General features: G+C 48.8%; 1 protein-coding gene across 1 annotated transcript; it reads left to right on the top strand.

Annotated features, from left to right (window-relative positions):
- The first annotated feature begins 1,985 nt into the window (after window positions 1–1,985).
- On the top strand, window positions 1,986–12,355 carry LOC108934867 (synuclein-like). Its single transcript, XM_018753036.2, has 5 exons — window positions 1,986–2,239; window positions 4,924–4,965; window positions 5,543–5,670; window positions 8,571–8,618; window positions 11,060–12,355. The coding sequence occupies exons 1-5, from the start codon at window positions 2,119–2,121 to the stop codon at window positions 11,066–11,068; spliced, it is 348 nt and encodes a 115-aa protein (XP_018608552.1). The 5' UTR covers window positions 1,986–2,118; the 3' UTR covers window positions 11,069–12,355.
- Window positions 12,356–14,346: the final 1,991 nt, after the last annotated feature.

The following is a 14,346-nucleotide window of genomic DNA, read 5'->3' as shown; positions in this document are numbered from 1 at the left end:
TCCAGTAAAATTACCCAGCTGTATGAATGGGTAAATAATTGTAACCTTAACATTGTAAGTCACTTTGGAGAAAAGAGTCAAATGAATGAATGTCAATGCCAGTACCTGCCTCAGGGGTGGGATCCAAAGTGGCCACCTAAGTTCAGAGGCAATGCCACTACACATCATGCTGCCCCTTTAAAAGAGGATGTGAGATTGTGAAACATCGTATCTGTGGTTCTATATAAATTTCAACTCAATATTTATCGAACCTCACCTACTGTTTATACATTGTGCTTATGAATAAATGTGACACTGCATCATACCATTAATGTGTATTTTTAATATTCACAAATCCCCTGCAGGCTGCTTTATGTCTGGGTGGGAATGAAGGAACATGTGGTTTGGGTGAGAACGCAACACATTTGGTTATATTCATTTAGCTCATCTTTTTTTTCCAAAGTGATTTGCAGTGATTTGCACTACATATAATTAATACAGCTAGGTTAATGCTTCCATTTCTGGAAGAATTTAGGGTGAGCACTTCAGTCAAGAGTACTACAACTGGAAGCAGGATCTGAACCTCTGACCATAGGGGGTCCAAAGGCAGCAGCACTAACCACTACATTACACTACCTGGCAACCATGTTTTCTTGAAGGGAGGTCACATCTCCATGAGCTGCCCCTCCCCCAGCCAGCACCCAGCTCTTCGATCCACAGTTTCCTGGACGCGATGTGAACCACCACTCAGGTCCGCAGCACCTGATCACGAACGTGGCAAAGCCCCGGTGTGCAGAGGCTGCCAGCCAATTGGAGAGCGTGGAACAGCAGGGGTGGGCGGTGTCATAATCAGGCATGTGGCTGGGGCTAAAAACGCTGAGTCGGGCCTCTCCGCTGACGAAACAGAGCGGTGACTCAGCTCTTCCGGAGATGCGTAGACTGTACGTGTTCGCATAGCCGACAGGGACCGGAACGGACAACCGTCCGGCCCCAGAGTCGGATCCTCAACCGCCATGCCTCTCTGTTCCTGCTGTACTGTTGTACAGAGTGTGGATTTGGAGGAGCTCATATCTTCAGTCTTGAAGCTGATCTGTTCCACATCTTCCTTCAGGCTCATACTCAACTTGAGCAGGGCAAGGAGTATGTTTCAGGGGATATGCACCATGGTATACCGTGATATACCATGAATTGTTCACTACTGCATGCGGCAAAGGAGGAACATTTGGCATAGTACAGTAGCTAGAGTCCGATCAAATTATTATAACGTAAATTACATTTATTTTTCTGACACTTTTCTCCAAGGTGACTTGTGGTGTCAGGTTTGTACATTAATCTACTCACAGGGATTTACCTTTTTGCGGTGCACGGTAATTTTTACCATGTCAGTTCAAGTTCAGGTTGTGGTGGTTGTGGCTGGACCAGGGCTCAGACCTTCAGGTTGGAAGGCGGCGGTTCCAAGCACTGTGCCACGTGCACACATGAGCGTTGTCGTGTATTTAAAAGCGAACTGGCAAGGCTAATTTCAATAATAATAATAATAATAATAATTATTATTATTATTATTATTATTATTATAATAATCAGAATCAGTATCAATATCATCACTCCCACATGAAACTCTCCAATATCTCCCTCCAAGACAGACCTGAGAAGAGTCCCTGTGGGGGGTAATGAACTAAAGGGATGTACCATTGTCACTCTGCAGAGTGGGCTGGGGGCGGGATCTAAGTGTAGGTGGGCGTGGCTTGCAGACCCACATAAATGCTGCAGCATCCAGTGCCTCGCGCCTTCTCTCTCTCTCTCTCTCGCTTGCTCACTGTACAACACACTCTCTCGCTTGGTCTCTGCTCAGTCCCCCCCCACCTCCCTTGCAAAGGGGTCTTTCTGGCCGCCTGCCTATCCCAGCACAGACCCCCCTCCTTCTCCCTCCCTCTCTCTCTCTCTCTCTCTCTCTCTCTCTCTCTCTCTCTTTCTCACATACACACACACACACACACACACACACACACACAGTAGGTCTCCAGCGCGCGCGCACACACACGCACGCACGCACGCACGCACACACACATAGACGTGCAGAGAGCCGTCGTCCGAGCGCACGCCACCAGCCGCAGCGCCAGCATCCCGAGGACATCCAGGATGGACGTGCTGATGAAAGGCTTCTCTATGGCCAAGGAGGGAGTTGTGGCCGCGGCCGAGAAGACCAGGGCAGGTGTGGAGGAGGCAGCTGCCAAAACCAAGGAGGGGGTCCTCTATGTAGGTAGGTACCTGGGGGGGGGCGACGGGACAGAGGTGATGTGTGGACTGGGAACAAGACATGTGTCCACAGTGAGGGAGGCTGATGCTGAGGGCATGAGACCCGACTGGTGATGATCCCGTTTAGGGTTTCCTCCCCTGGTCTTTCTTTGGCTCTATTAGACACTGGATGTTGTGGAGGGTGAGGGGCAGAGGTGAGAGGGGGACATGATGGGACAAAAGGACCACAGAGGTCATCCAGCAGGACCGGACTCTCTGAGCGTCCTGATCTGCTCAGGTCCAACATCAGGACCAGGGGACACCCCTGCATCCGTCCTTCGGTGCTTCGCAGGGGGGTGAGGAAGACGGATTGGCTAAGCACTGCAGCATCACCCCCCACCGCCACCACCTTGCCCCCCCCCCCCACCACCACGCACACACTCACATCAGAGTGTGTCGCTGCAGCAGGATCTCACCACCTGACTCCAGCGTGTTTGACGCCTCACGGCGCCCCCTGGTGGACGATCCCAGAGAAAGCTGGGTTGGGGGCGGCGGGATAGGGGGGTGTGTGACATCATCCTCCTGCTCCCTTCCTCATCCCAGAATGCACCTGTCCTTCCCCCTCAAGGTCAGCTGCGGAGGCTGCCGTCCCCTTGATGCTGCGCCCTGTGAGAGTGTGTGTGCATGCGTGTGTGTTCAGATGCTACCTGCCCCACCCCCCTTGTCTGGACCCCAGAATTCCATCCTTACACATTTTACCCATGAGGCCGTTGCAATGGGTAACTCCGGTGTGTCCTTTCCCATCCCAGCCTCCTTTGGGATGCTGCACCGAGCACTGAACATCATGAGGCTTTTTTCCTGGTGGGAGGGGCTTGCAGCAGTGTGAGCCCATGGGGGGGGGCGGTGGGTGAGTGCCGAATGACGCAGCCTTGGAGGCAGAGCCACGAGGGGGGTGCGGCGGCGCTGCGCACAAGGGGTGTGTGTATCGTTGCATGTGGACATGTGGACCGTGTGTTAATCTGCAGTGAGAGCCTCCAGTTCAGCTGTAATCCTGGTGGGGGGTAGCTGTGGGAGGGGGTTTAGAGCTGTTGTGGGGCTGTCACGCGGCTGGAACCCGGGCCTGACCCAACACACAAGCATTGGGGGGGTCATTCCTCCAGGCCCTGACTCCACCCACTCCCCCTCAGTTAAATATGACATAATGAAGCGAGTCGAGAGCTGCAGCTGGTGACCCAGGTTGTGGGGTCAATGCTCTTCTGACTGTGTGCAGCTGCTAATATGGGCAGCAGGCAGTGTGGTTGTTAGAGCTGTTGCCTTGCACCTGAATATCCTGGGTTCAAATCCCACCTCTTGCAGCAGGACCCTCGACGAAGGGTACTTACCCTGATCTGATACAGTAAAAATTACCCAGCTGTATAAATGGGTTAATCACTGTAAGCATTTAAATGTAAAAACCTGACCTTTGAAGAAAGCGTCAGATAGATGAATAAATAATAAGTGCGTGTGTGTGTGTGTGTGTGTGTGTGGACTGTGGAGCCTGGGAAAAAAACAAAATGAAAACGTGGTATTTTTTGGGGTCGGTGGCGACTGGGCCGTGTCAGCAGTTCTGGTGACCCCATGCAGCGCGACTGCAGAGTCTGCACGGCCGAGCGGTCGCGTGGTCGAGCCGCAGCGTGACGCCCGCAAGGACACTGCAGAGACTGCACGCACTTGTCGGGGGCGGGGGTCCTGCCCCCCCCCACCAGTTACATAATTTGCATTTAATCATCACACACTGAAAGAAAACAGTGTTGGTTTAAAATAAATAAAAATAAGTATATATAGCGGGCTGGTAGCATCAGGGAGGCGTGCAGTGTCCCTCAGCCCCCCGATGATGGGGAAGATCAGCCAGGCGAGCCCCTTCCCTGCCCAGGGGTCCCAGGAGTGAACCGGGGGGTTGTTGGTTCTTTTTCTCTGTAGGAGGGGCCCCGCTATGACGGAATCTGCTGGGTGCATTAATCCCACAGCACACCTTTCCGGGAAGCTGCTCAAGCCCCACCTCCGAACACGGTGCCGTTTAAACGCACAGAATGTCGTCTCCAAGGTGCGTCGGGACTCCGCACTGTAACACGTACATCTGAAAGCAAATGTCCTCTGGAGTGGACAAAAAAACGAAGAGTTGTCTCAGGAGGATGTGGAACCCCCACGTTGTCCGGTTAAGGAGCATTACTGAGGTCTATCTTGCGATCTGTAAAGGTGCCCTTTTTGGTAACGAGGACCCCCCCCCCCGTGGGAGGTCCCATTCGGGGTCTCATGGTTGACACTGGAATGTGGAAAGAAATGGTCCTCGCTGTCATCCCACAAGCTGGAAAGACTGTTGTGTCGCTGCGGTCAACGGTGGCGGTCAGCATAAGGTCCGGAGGAGAAAAGAGGCTTGAAGAAGTAAAGGACCGCGGTTTCTGATGGTGGTTGACGTTGTTGTGGGAAAGAGGGGGAGGAAGGGAAGGGGTTGGACATAGAGGTGGACAAAGGGAATTCGCATGACTGGGGACGGTCAAGGGGGGTCCGGCCTGAACAGGTTACAACTGGGCCGAGCTCTGCCCGACGGTCTGAACGCCACCGCTGTGGACTGACGCACTGCATGCAGGGAAATGTCGCCGTCCCTTTAAGAGGGTCTCAAACAGTAGCTAACAAAGTGTTTCTTCTCAATTCCCTCCATGCGGGTCACAGGTGCGAAGACGAAGGAGGGAGTCATATCAAGCGTAAACACAGGTGAGCTGACGTGCCGCACGCGGCGCCTCGAACCCTCGTTCCTGCATATGGAGCCTTGTTTGCGATACGGTCACTGCCCGGTTAACACCAGGGTTTGGGGTCAAGACCGGAACACTGTGGTAATTGACCTTGCCTTATTCCCTGATACCATTTGAGCTCAACATGTGGGAAATGATTGGACAATATGTTTATTATATTTCAGCAAAGGACACATTACTAAAAATAGGCAATATTTCTAAAAAAAACAGAAATATTTTAAACTGACGTGCAGGTTTGACCGCAGATGTGAGAGTTAACCAATAGGGGCTCGTAAGCATGCTCCCTAAAGTGAGCATTAGCAAACACGGTCCGCAAACAGACCATGATCACATGTGATGTTAACCGCTCAGTGACCGCACCGACTCACGGTAGAAGCTCTCTTCGACTCTGCGGTCAACACTCCCAGGAAGTCACATTCACAACATTAAAAAATTTGAGGTAGGAGTCCTGTTTTCCAGCAGTATTTGTCCCAGACAAACACAGTAAGTTCACACTTCCCGGTTCACAGTAAAATGACCGGCGCGCTCCTCCCCGGCAGTGGCTAACAGGACCACAGAACAGACCAACATAGTGGGCGACACGGCGGTTGCGGGTGCCAACGAGATCTCCCAGAAGACGGTGGAGGGAGTGGAGAACGTGGCGGCATCCACCGGACTCGTGAACCCGGTAAGCGTTCACCTCACCTCACACACACACACACACACACACACACAGACGGTCTTGCCTGCTGTTTCAAATCCTAGCTGCTGTTCCAGTTTACACCACTAGGGGGCCTCATACTGAAACAAAGGGACTTGGATGTGTGTGTTTCAAGAGCGGGTAACAGACACGGCGCACCTAGGTCCGAAGCTCTTCTTTTACTAAGCAGCACGGACGCGTTAGACCCACCGCTCGAACCCGAACACCCGAGGAAGGCACTGCCCGGGCCACTCTAGTAAAGTGCTCTATACATCATTATTGATTTACTGTGACGTGTATTGAACAGGCGAGCGAACATTTAATTAAATGAAACAATCATGTCGAGTAGAAGAGAAATCACTCAAGAGAGGACATCCAGAGAAATAATATGAGAAATTACTCAAGAAATAATAATTAATAATTACGCGCTGGTGTGATGTCATCTTTCTCCCAAAGGTTTCGCCTCCAGGGTCTCCCTAACAAAATTTCTCGTCTCTCCCTGCTGCGCTGTGACGGCGGCTGATGGCAGGAGGAGGCTCTTTACGAGGTGTCTCTCAAGGCCCGGGGTGGGGGGGCACGGGGCAGATGGGCAGTATGCGCATGAATATGGAGCATGCACATCAGATGGGATCGCAGCCCTTCTCATGACCTCACCCGTTTGGTAGTTAAGGTCCATTTGCAGAACGTCCCCGGAGGTACGGACAGGGGACGCCGAGTAAAACCGAATAACTGGGTTAAGTCAACAGCTCGAGGACACGGGTGCGAATGCTGCCGAACCGCAGGGCAGAGAGTCCGAAAATGGTTATGAAAATATCATAACTGCTCCATAAATGTTGTTTTTCAGCGCAGTTTTATGGATTTTAATTGTCCACGAGGGATAATGTGAGGTTCCTGAGAGCAGGAGGACGCCGGGAGCTTCCGCGCACATCGGGGTGGAACAGGCCCGCTTGCGGCACATGTTTTGGTCATATTTCAGCTTAGTCTTTTTAATATTTTCTCAAGTTTTATGATTTTACCATCCACTTTAGGAACAGTCAGTTTGTCAGGGTTCGGCTTATCGTCGGTTCGGTTTCCCCAGGTGTACCGCGGTAATGGGGCAGCACGGTAAACGCAGTACGCATATAAATACAGACGTGTTATGAATTCATGATGCAAAAACAGACCTCATGATTATAAAGAGAAATTACACATAGGGAACCCCGGCCACTGACCTCAGAAGTGGCAGTAATTTAAATTAATTTAGTTATATTGTATAGTGTGAGGTCCTCAGGATGAGGTGCAGATGGAGCAGATAAATAGGGTGAAATACTGTGAAAAATCAGTGTAATAAGATTTGAGTATTAATATAAATAAGCAATTTGAAAGCATTATTTTACCACCTCTGCAATGGACTGGCATCCCGCCCGGGGTGTATCCTCCTCTGCCTTGTGCCCTGTGCTTCTGGGATAGGCTCTGGACCCCTGTGACCCTGACTAGGACAAGGAGTTAATGAAGATGGATGGATGGATGGATGGATTTTACCATCTGTCTGCATGTCCCCCATTCCTTTCTCCTTCTTTACTAAAAGTTCTAAACTTGTTCAGACACCCAGTCAGTGAAAGGTAGAGAACAGTTCAGATATTTTATGTACAAAGGGCCTTTTCGGAGAGCTGAGCTGGAAAGGGGTCAGAGGTCAATGTCACCTTGAATGTCACCCGTGAGGTTCACTTTACCCCTCTGCCATAGCAACAGACCGTGATCACGTCCTCTTGGGACTCGCTTTAGTAAGGGAGTGACTGGCATTCGCTGCATCCGTGTATCTGGGGTATCTGTGTCCACTCTGTCTCCAGTTCCGTGTGTGTGTGTGTGTATACGAGTCTGCGTTTTTAATAACCCTGCCTCCTCCCTCAACAGAGCCCTACGCTAGGATCAATCTGGCACTAACACAATTTACTGTCTGCCTTACAAAACCACCCCCCCCCCCCCCCCAGTGCCTGGGACTCCTGCCGATTCTGTCTCTGCCGCAGTGAGCGCGCTCGGTACACAGTGTCCTGTCAAATAGAATCCTCACATCCAGAAAGGTGCGAGTTGGCAGACAGGTTGGACACAGAAGGGGGGGGATGTAGCCGTGTGTGTGTTGTTGGGGGGTGGGGGAGAGCCACAGATACATTAACCTGCTACGTCTGTGACTCGGCACAGTCCCCCATCAGCTGCATTGCAGTCTACAGGCTCCCGACGGCGGACGGGGGGGGTGGCGGGGGGGTTTCGGCTGCTCTTCTTAGCGTTCCTCCGCCATCCCATCCCCCCCTTCCCCTATTCTCCCATCGCGCTATCGTATGACAGCCCTTTTGGGTGCGTCTCTGCAACAGAGAATTATTTTGCCCTATAAAATCTCAGTTCTTTTATTGCGAGGAGCACCAAAAAAGGCTTTCCAGATGATGGTTATTTTTAGATATATAACAAAAAAAAATATATATATACATATATATGCCTACTTTATATACATATATGTATGTAGATCTATATTTGTTTCATTGAACAGATGCTTTTCTCCAGCGCAACTTACAGCCTTTCAAAACGATCATATGGCCATAATGACATCTTTCTAGTAAAGGTCATGCTGAGACATCTGCCCAGCTGTTCTTCACACCGCCGGTGGGGTGGTGTCAATCCGTTGGGTTCATGTGGGTCAGTAACGGATGACGCCAAGCGGCTACTTTCCTGCATGATATGGGAGATGTGGCATTATAAGAGAGTCTGGCCGGGCCTGCGACTGGCTAGAGGCTGACGAACCGAGCTGATGCTAACGCTAACGCTAACACTAACATCCCCACCGATGACAAGGCCTCTGCTATCGCTAGCAGTGCCGGTGCCGATGCTGATGACGCCGATGCTGTCTGTGCCCACAGGGTGACTTTTCCCATGGAGGAGGCAGCATGGAGCAGGGCGGCGATGAGGTGAGCACCAGAGAATAAAAAATTACGCAAAAGTACTGCTACTCTAAAAAAAAAAAAAAAAAAAAAAAAAGCCGCTCGAGCAGAAGAATTCATCCAAAAATTATTAAAATACGTAGAGTAAAAAAAATTAGGTTAACAAATTAGAGTAGAAGCCAAACCCTCATTCCTCCAGATGCTCTTCAATGTGTGTCTCAAACCGTCGTCACCGGAAGCTTCGCTAAGAGGAAATCTGCCTTTGGACCCAAAGGTCGGTGGTTTGAATCCCACCTCCTGTTGTAGTACCCTTGAGCAAGGTACTTACCCTGAATTGCTCCAGTAAAAATTACCCAGCTGCATAAATAGGTCAATAACACTGACAAACAGGTTTTTGTCCCATGAAAAAATACCGGTTTTATATTTTTTCACGCTCAATTCAAATATGTTTTCAGAAATTCTCTATCACCCATAGTTTCTAAGTACCGGTAGATATACACATTATACTATGTAGTATATTGGTACCAGCTCTATATGGGGCATTTGAAACAAAAAGTTTGCAAAACACAGATATTTTCATTGTTTGTGAAGTACAACATCTTATTTTTGACGATCATGGCGAAAGATTTCACCAAGACATGTCGGACATGGAAAAACGGTACCGAGGCAGGTCGAGTCCCAATATGTTGGCAGGCTATCGCTGGACAGCGAAGAGGGACGTTCCTGAGACCGAACACAGCCGAAAAGCATACACTCGTACGCTTTACAAGTACGTTTGTACGTATTTTAGGTGTAATAACAGCCTTATTTATGAATAATTAATATACATTTTTTCAAAGCTTAATTGCTTTGTAACTGTAAAAGAAATTTTTTACCTTTTCCATTCAGCCGCAGTAGACCCTGAAAGATATACGCTCAGGCCGATGGGAGAGCCCCGGACATGGGCGTCTCACCGATCAGTCTTAATTGCCTGCTTTTATTTGCCAAGCTCATACGTACAGGTGGTCTCCCAACTTACGAAAGGTTACGTTCCGCGAAACCCACCGCGAGTCGAAAATATCGTAAGTAGAAAATGCATTTAATACACCTAATACACACCTCTGCGTGACAGAATGGGAGATGCGGATCACGAGAGAGTATCGCACCGGACATCGCTTGCCCCGGAAAAAAAATCAAAATTCAAAATTCGAAGTGCGGTTTCTACTGAGTGTTCATCACCAGCGCGCCATCGTAAAGTCGAAAAAATCGCAAGTCAAACCATCGTAAATCGAGGACCACCTGTAATTCATTACAGGGCGTTACAGCAGGTGTGTTCGATGTTTTCCCGCCTTTTTGCCCAGTAACTTTCCGCTCCTTTGTTCTTGAAACTCCTCAGCCTAAAGCTGAACCATTCAACCCCCATCATCCAGTTTCCCTTAAACTGATCTCGCTCCAGGCAAGGCAGGACCTCTGGCCTTTCACGAGATGCTCTTGGCGTCCACATCCCGCCTTTACCGGATAACCTGGCGCCTGGTGCAGCCTTCTTCTCGCACGGTGGACCTTCTGCACCAGTTACGGAGCACACGCTGAAAGAGACGGAAACATTCTGAAAACAGATCCGAATTCAGCGTAAAAAGTACTAAAATGTGCACCTATTTTAGTTCGTGGGACAAAAAAAAAGTCAAAATTCTGTTGACCGGTGTATTGTAATTACCGCAACGTTATTAGTCACTTTGGAGAAAAAGTGTCAGATAAATGTAATGTTCTCAACCACTGGGAATATTTATCAGATTCAATCCACAGTTTTGAATTCACGTTAAAATTAAGTTTATGTGTATTTTCAGTAAATTAAATCTGCTGCGCTAATAATTTTAGATATACAAATAATCACTAATCACTAATCAACACTAATCAAGCATATAGAAAACAAATAAAAGACCACAGTGTGCTTGGCCTTATTTGCTGTTACTTTTATGACACTTTTGCCCCAGGCAACAAGCAAAAGTCAAGTATGTTTAGTCATTCATACAGCCAGGTAATTTTTACCGCATCAGTTCGGGGCAGGTACCCGAGAGAGAAAACATTTCAGAAAACACTTAATGCTCAGTATGAAATAATGAAATACTGAATTCTCCCAAAAAAAATTCAAAAATAGCATGGAGAGTGACAGAAAAGTAAATTTTTTTTCCATCACGAACGTCGATGTGAAAAATTGCTCTGAAAGGCAAATTTCTCCAAAAATTTACTCAGGCAGCAGAGCAAAAGTTACCCTTCGGTCCTCACTGCAGTGCTGTGTACGACGCTGTCGTACCTGTTGGTCTAAATTCAGCTATTCGCCCTAATAAAGTGTTTTCGTAAAAGAAAACATCCATCTACAAAGTTTCATTTGATGAATGGAGAAATTTTAAAATGTATTTTTTATTGAATTGCATCACTTAATATGTCTTTTCTCCCTCTTTCTCCCTCTCTTGCCGCACCCCAACCCCCAGGGATATTAGTCCTGTGACCGAGGGCCGACAGCAACCCACTGAACTAGCCCGCTCACTCCCACCCCTCAGAGTGCTCTGTTTCCCACCCCTCGAACCTCAGACCGCTGGTCTTACTCATATTTTTGTGAACCTATAAAATCCAAAATTCAGAGAGACTCTTCAACCCCCGTTAGTCCTGTAGCTCCACCCTGTCCCTTGTCCTGTGTCGATGTCCCCCTCGTTGGCTTACACTCTTACCCGTTCATTACGGCCACCTTGATCTTCACACGCACACACACACGCACACACACACACACACACACATACGCACACGCAGAAAACATTCCAGCACCACGACTGAGACTGATCTGCGCTGTTCCTAGACTGGTCTCCATTGGTCCACCGCAAAACCGGAAGTGTTACCGTGCAACCAGACGGGGTAAATCGTGTTCTTGTCTGTCTTGGATGTGCCCATCGAGCCGTACCTTAGCATGCGGTCCCGCTTTCAGCGTTCGCGCGACATGTCGGCAGCTGCGCTTGTAGTCGTTCGCCCCAGTGAGGTTTGCATGGCGAGACCCGCCTTGTCATTCTGTCGAAAAAAACATCCACGGGAACCACCCCTCCCTTTCGGGGTCAAGTCCCCAAAACTGCAGCCCAGGGCCTAAAGTCAGCGCAGTCAAAGGTGAAGTGGCGTCACCCCGTCACCGGGAGCCACCCTTCAGTTCGGTGCCGCTGGGCAAGGCAACAGGTCTGCATCTGCTTGGCTTCATGGAAGAGAAGGAGGTGGATGAGAAGGAAGGATGGGAGCCTAGACGCGTGTGTGAGGTGGAAGGATCGCGCTGGGTGTTTGATCCAAGGCTGCAGAAATAGATGATGTCCTCTACGTGGTCCTCAGCGAAGGCCAGAGTTTGAAGAGGTTTTGTTCGATCGGATGTTGGCGTGTGGGCCAAAGGAATGCTGGGATGTTGAGCTTTTCTGGGTATGACTGTAGAAAAGACTCTGCTTTGACTTGTGTTAACGGGGAGCCACGTGCCCCCGTCCTGGCCCCGAAATAGCCCTCCGCTCTTGTCGGATTTAGGTAGCTGGATGGAAGAATGAACGACGCCTTACCGGGAGTTGGAAACCCACCCCACCCCACCGCACACGGACACACACACAGATAGGATGTACAGTATACGAACCGACGCTCTCCTCCCCACCACGACACACACAGACACGCCCACGGACTCACCCCTGTGTACGCCGGCATCCAAGCAGACAAGCTGGTTTTATAAATGGTACAAAGTGAATTAAAGAAAATTTTGTTGAAATCCGCAACCCGTGTCTGGTGTTTTCACTTTGCCGCGTGTATGCACACACACACACACACACATGTCCTCTCAGTTCGTACTGGAATTGTTATTGTTCATGTGTCATGTCATCACCGCTCAAGGCTAAGAAGAGCTGTATTGTTTGTGTTCTATTTCTGAAGACATTTGGAAATGTCATTTTGCTTGTTCCTCTTGACAGCCGGGCCGCCTCTCAGATTAAGTGGCGGTCTCACCCAAACGAAAAACAAAACGGCGAAACCCCTTCCTTATTCACGCCCAGTGCTCCAGAATGCGGCCGCATGGGTGTGAGCGAAGGGCAGGACCATCAGAGGAATGACCACGGAGCGACTGGGTTCACCAGCAACTCAGCTGACATCTGAACATGACCTATTGGGCAACTGGTGTCAACGTGCACTACCGGGGCCCACCTGCAGGGGTCACTAGAACGGCTCCAGGATGGCAATTTTGCTTTGGCGTAATTTATGCGTAAAAACAAATATTAGGTCAGCTCACTCTGTGCTTCCTTACATTTCAAAATTAATATTTTCTTTCCCTTAATATCTTTCTTTGTCGCGCCCCCCCACATCCCAGTGCATCGAGACAACCAGTTTCAAGGGCAATGAGGAGGAATAAGTTGCAGCTCTTGAAACGGGAAGCGCTCTTCTCGCTTTACAGGATGTGCTGGAATGCAGATGGCGCTTGGTTATGAACCAAAGCTGACAACCAGAAGGTTGTAGGTTCAGCTTCCTCGGGGGCGGAATTACATTGTTTTTTGGAATAAAGGCTCTATGAAGTGGTTCATTATGTTAGGTGAGAACCGTGAGTTGTAGGAAGTCATTTGCCTAGTAACAGCCTGGTCATTTTTACTGCGGTTACTCACAGTATGTACCTTGATCAAGGCCATTGCCGCAGGAGTGGGGTTTGAACTCCAGTCCTTTGACGGCTCGAACCACTGCGCCACCTGCTGCCCCTGATAAATAAAATGATTCGGTTTGTCACCTTGCTCTCGTGCTTTAGAAGTCCTTTTCTCGGTCTTTTAGCCGAGCGGAAAGCGCCGACCCGAGATTCTGGGACGCGGACGTGTCTGAGATGCAGCGGTGAATTGATCGCAAGACCAAGACGTCTTACATGGATGCTCCTGAGACGCAGCAAATAGATTTTTGGGTATATAATTGCAGGGTTCCTAGGATCTTTTGACGTTTATTTTGAAAGAGCCATCTGAGTAATTTTGATCCATCCATTTGGGGGATGTACTGTACTTAAAGCAGATATGTCCTCTACAGAGGACAAATATGACTCACTAGGTCTGAGGGGGATGGGCAGAGCAGGCAGCTTAGGGACCTTGTTTTGGGTTTGTTTACAGCTGTAAAGAGGTGAGTGTTTTTTTTTCTTTTGGCCTCCAGGCTGCGGTCTCTTGGGTCCCCCGACCAGCAACGCGAGGAAAGGAATTCCATAGAACAGGGGTTTTCAAATTTTTTTAATCCCAAGGACCCCCCAGATATGGTGATTCCACACAGGGGACCCCCTTGCCTAAAATATAAAGGCAACTGCATATTTTTATGTGTAAAGACTTTTATATAACGTAAAGACAAATTGCAATTCGTATTACATAAACGTACATCTGTAATGCAGTTCAGTAACAATTTTCTTTTATTATCTGGCAACTCACTATAGCCACTATAGCCAATTCTCCCAATCAATTTTCTGTAGCTTCTCTAGTTTTTTTTTGTATTTCTGAAAAATTGGAAAATATTTTCATTAACTGAGCAGGGTACCTTTTTTTTCACAGTATTAAGCAACCGCTCCTATAAATCACGAAACTACTCATGTATTTGGTTATTAACATCTTTAGGTTAAGAAATAAATTATGTAAAAAATTATGTTACTCTTACCCTGTTTTAACACTGCTCAGAGACACGGTCCTGTACGCCGCGGTGGCTATTCGGAGACCAGGCTGTACCTGTTTCACCGGTGTGGAAACATCACTCGCCAGTGACG

This window comes from Scleropages formosus, chromosome 3, assembly GCF_900964775.1.
Source record: "Scleropages formosus chromosome 3, fSclFor1.1, whole genome shotgun sequence".
Lineage (NCBI taxonomy): Eukaryota > Metazoa > Chordata > Actinopteri > Osteoglossiformes > Osteoglossidae > Scleropages > Scleropages formosus.
Note: the sequence above shows the minus strand (reverse complement) of the source record. Positions and strands in the feature narration are given on the sequence as shown.

Bases quoted from the DNA above. Each gene is read 5' to 3' on its own strand.
- LOC108934867 (XM_018753036.2), top strand. From the start codon at position 2,119: ATGGACGTGCTGATGAAAGGCTTCTCTATGGCCAAGGAGGGAGTTGTG. The intron at 4,966-5,542 runs GTGAGCTGACGT...CCTCCCCGGCAG, and splicing joins CATATCAAGCGTAAACACAG to TGGCTAACAGGACCACAGAA. The intron at 5,671-8,570 runs GTAAGCGTTCAC...CTGTGCCCACAG, and splicing joins CCACCGGACTCGTGAACCCG to GGTGACTTTTCCCATGGAGG.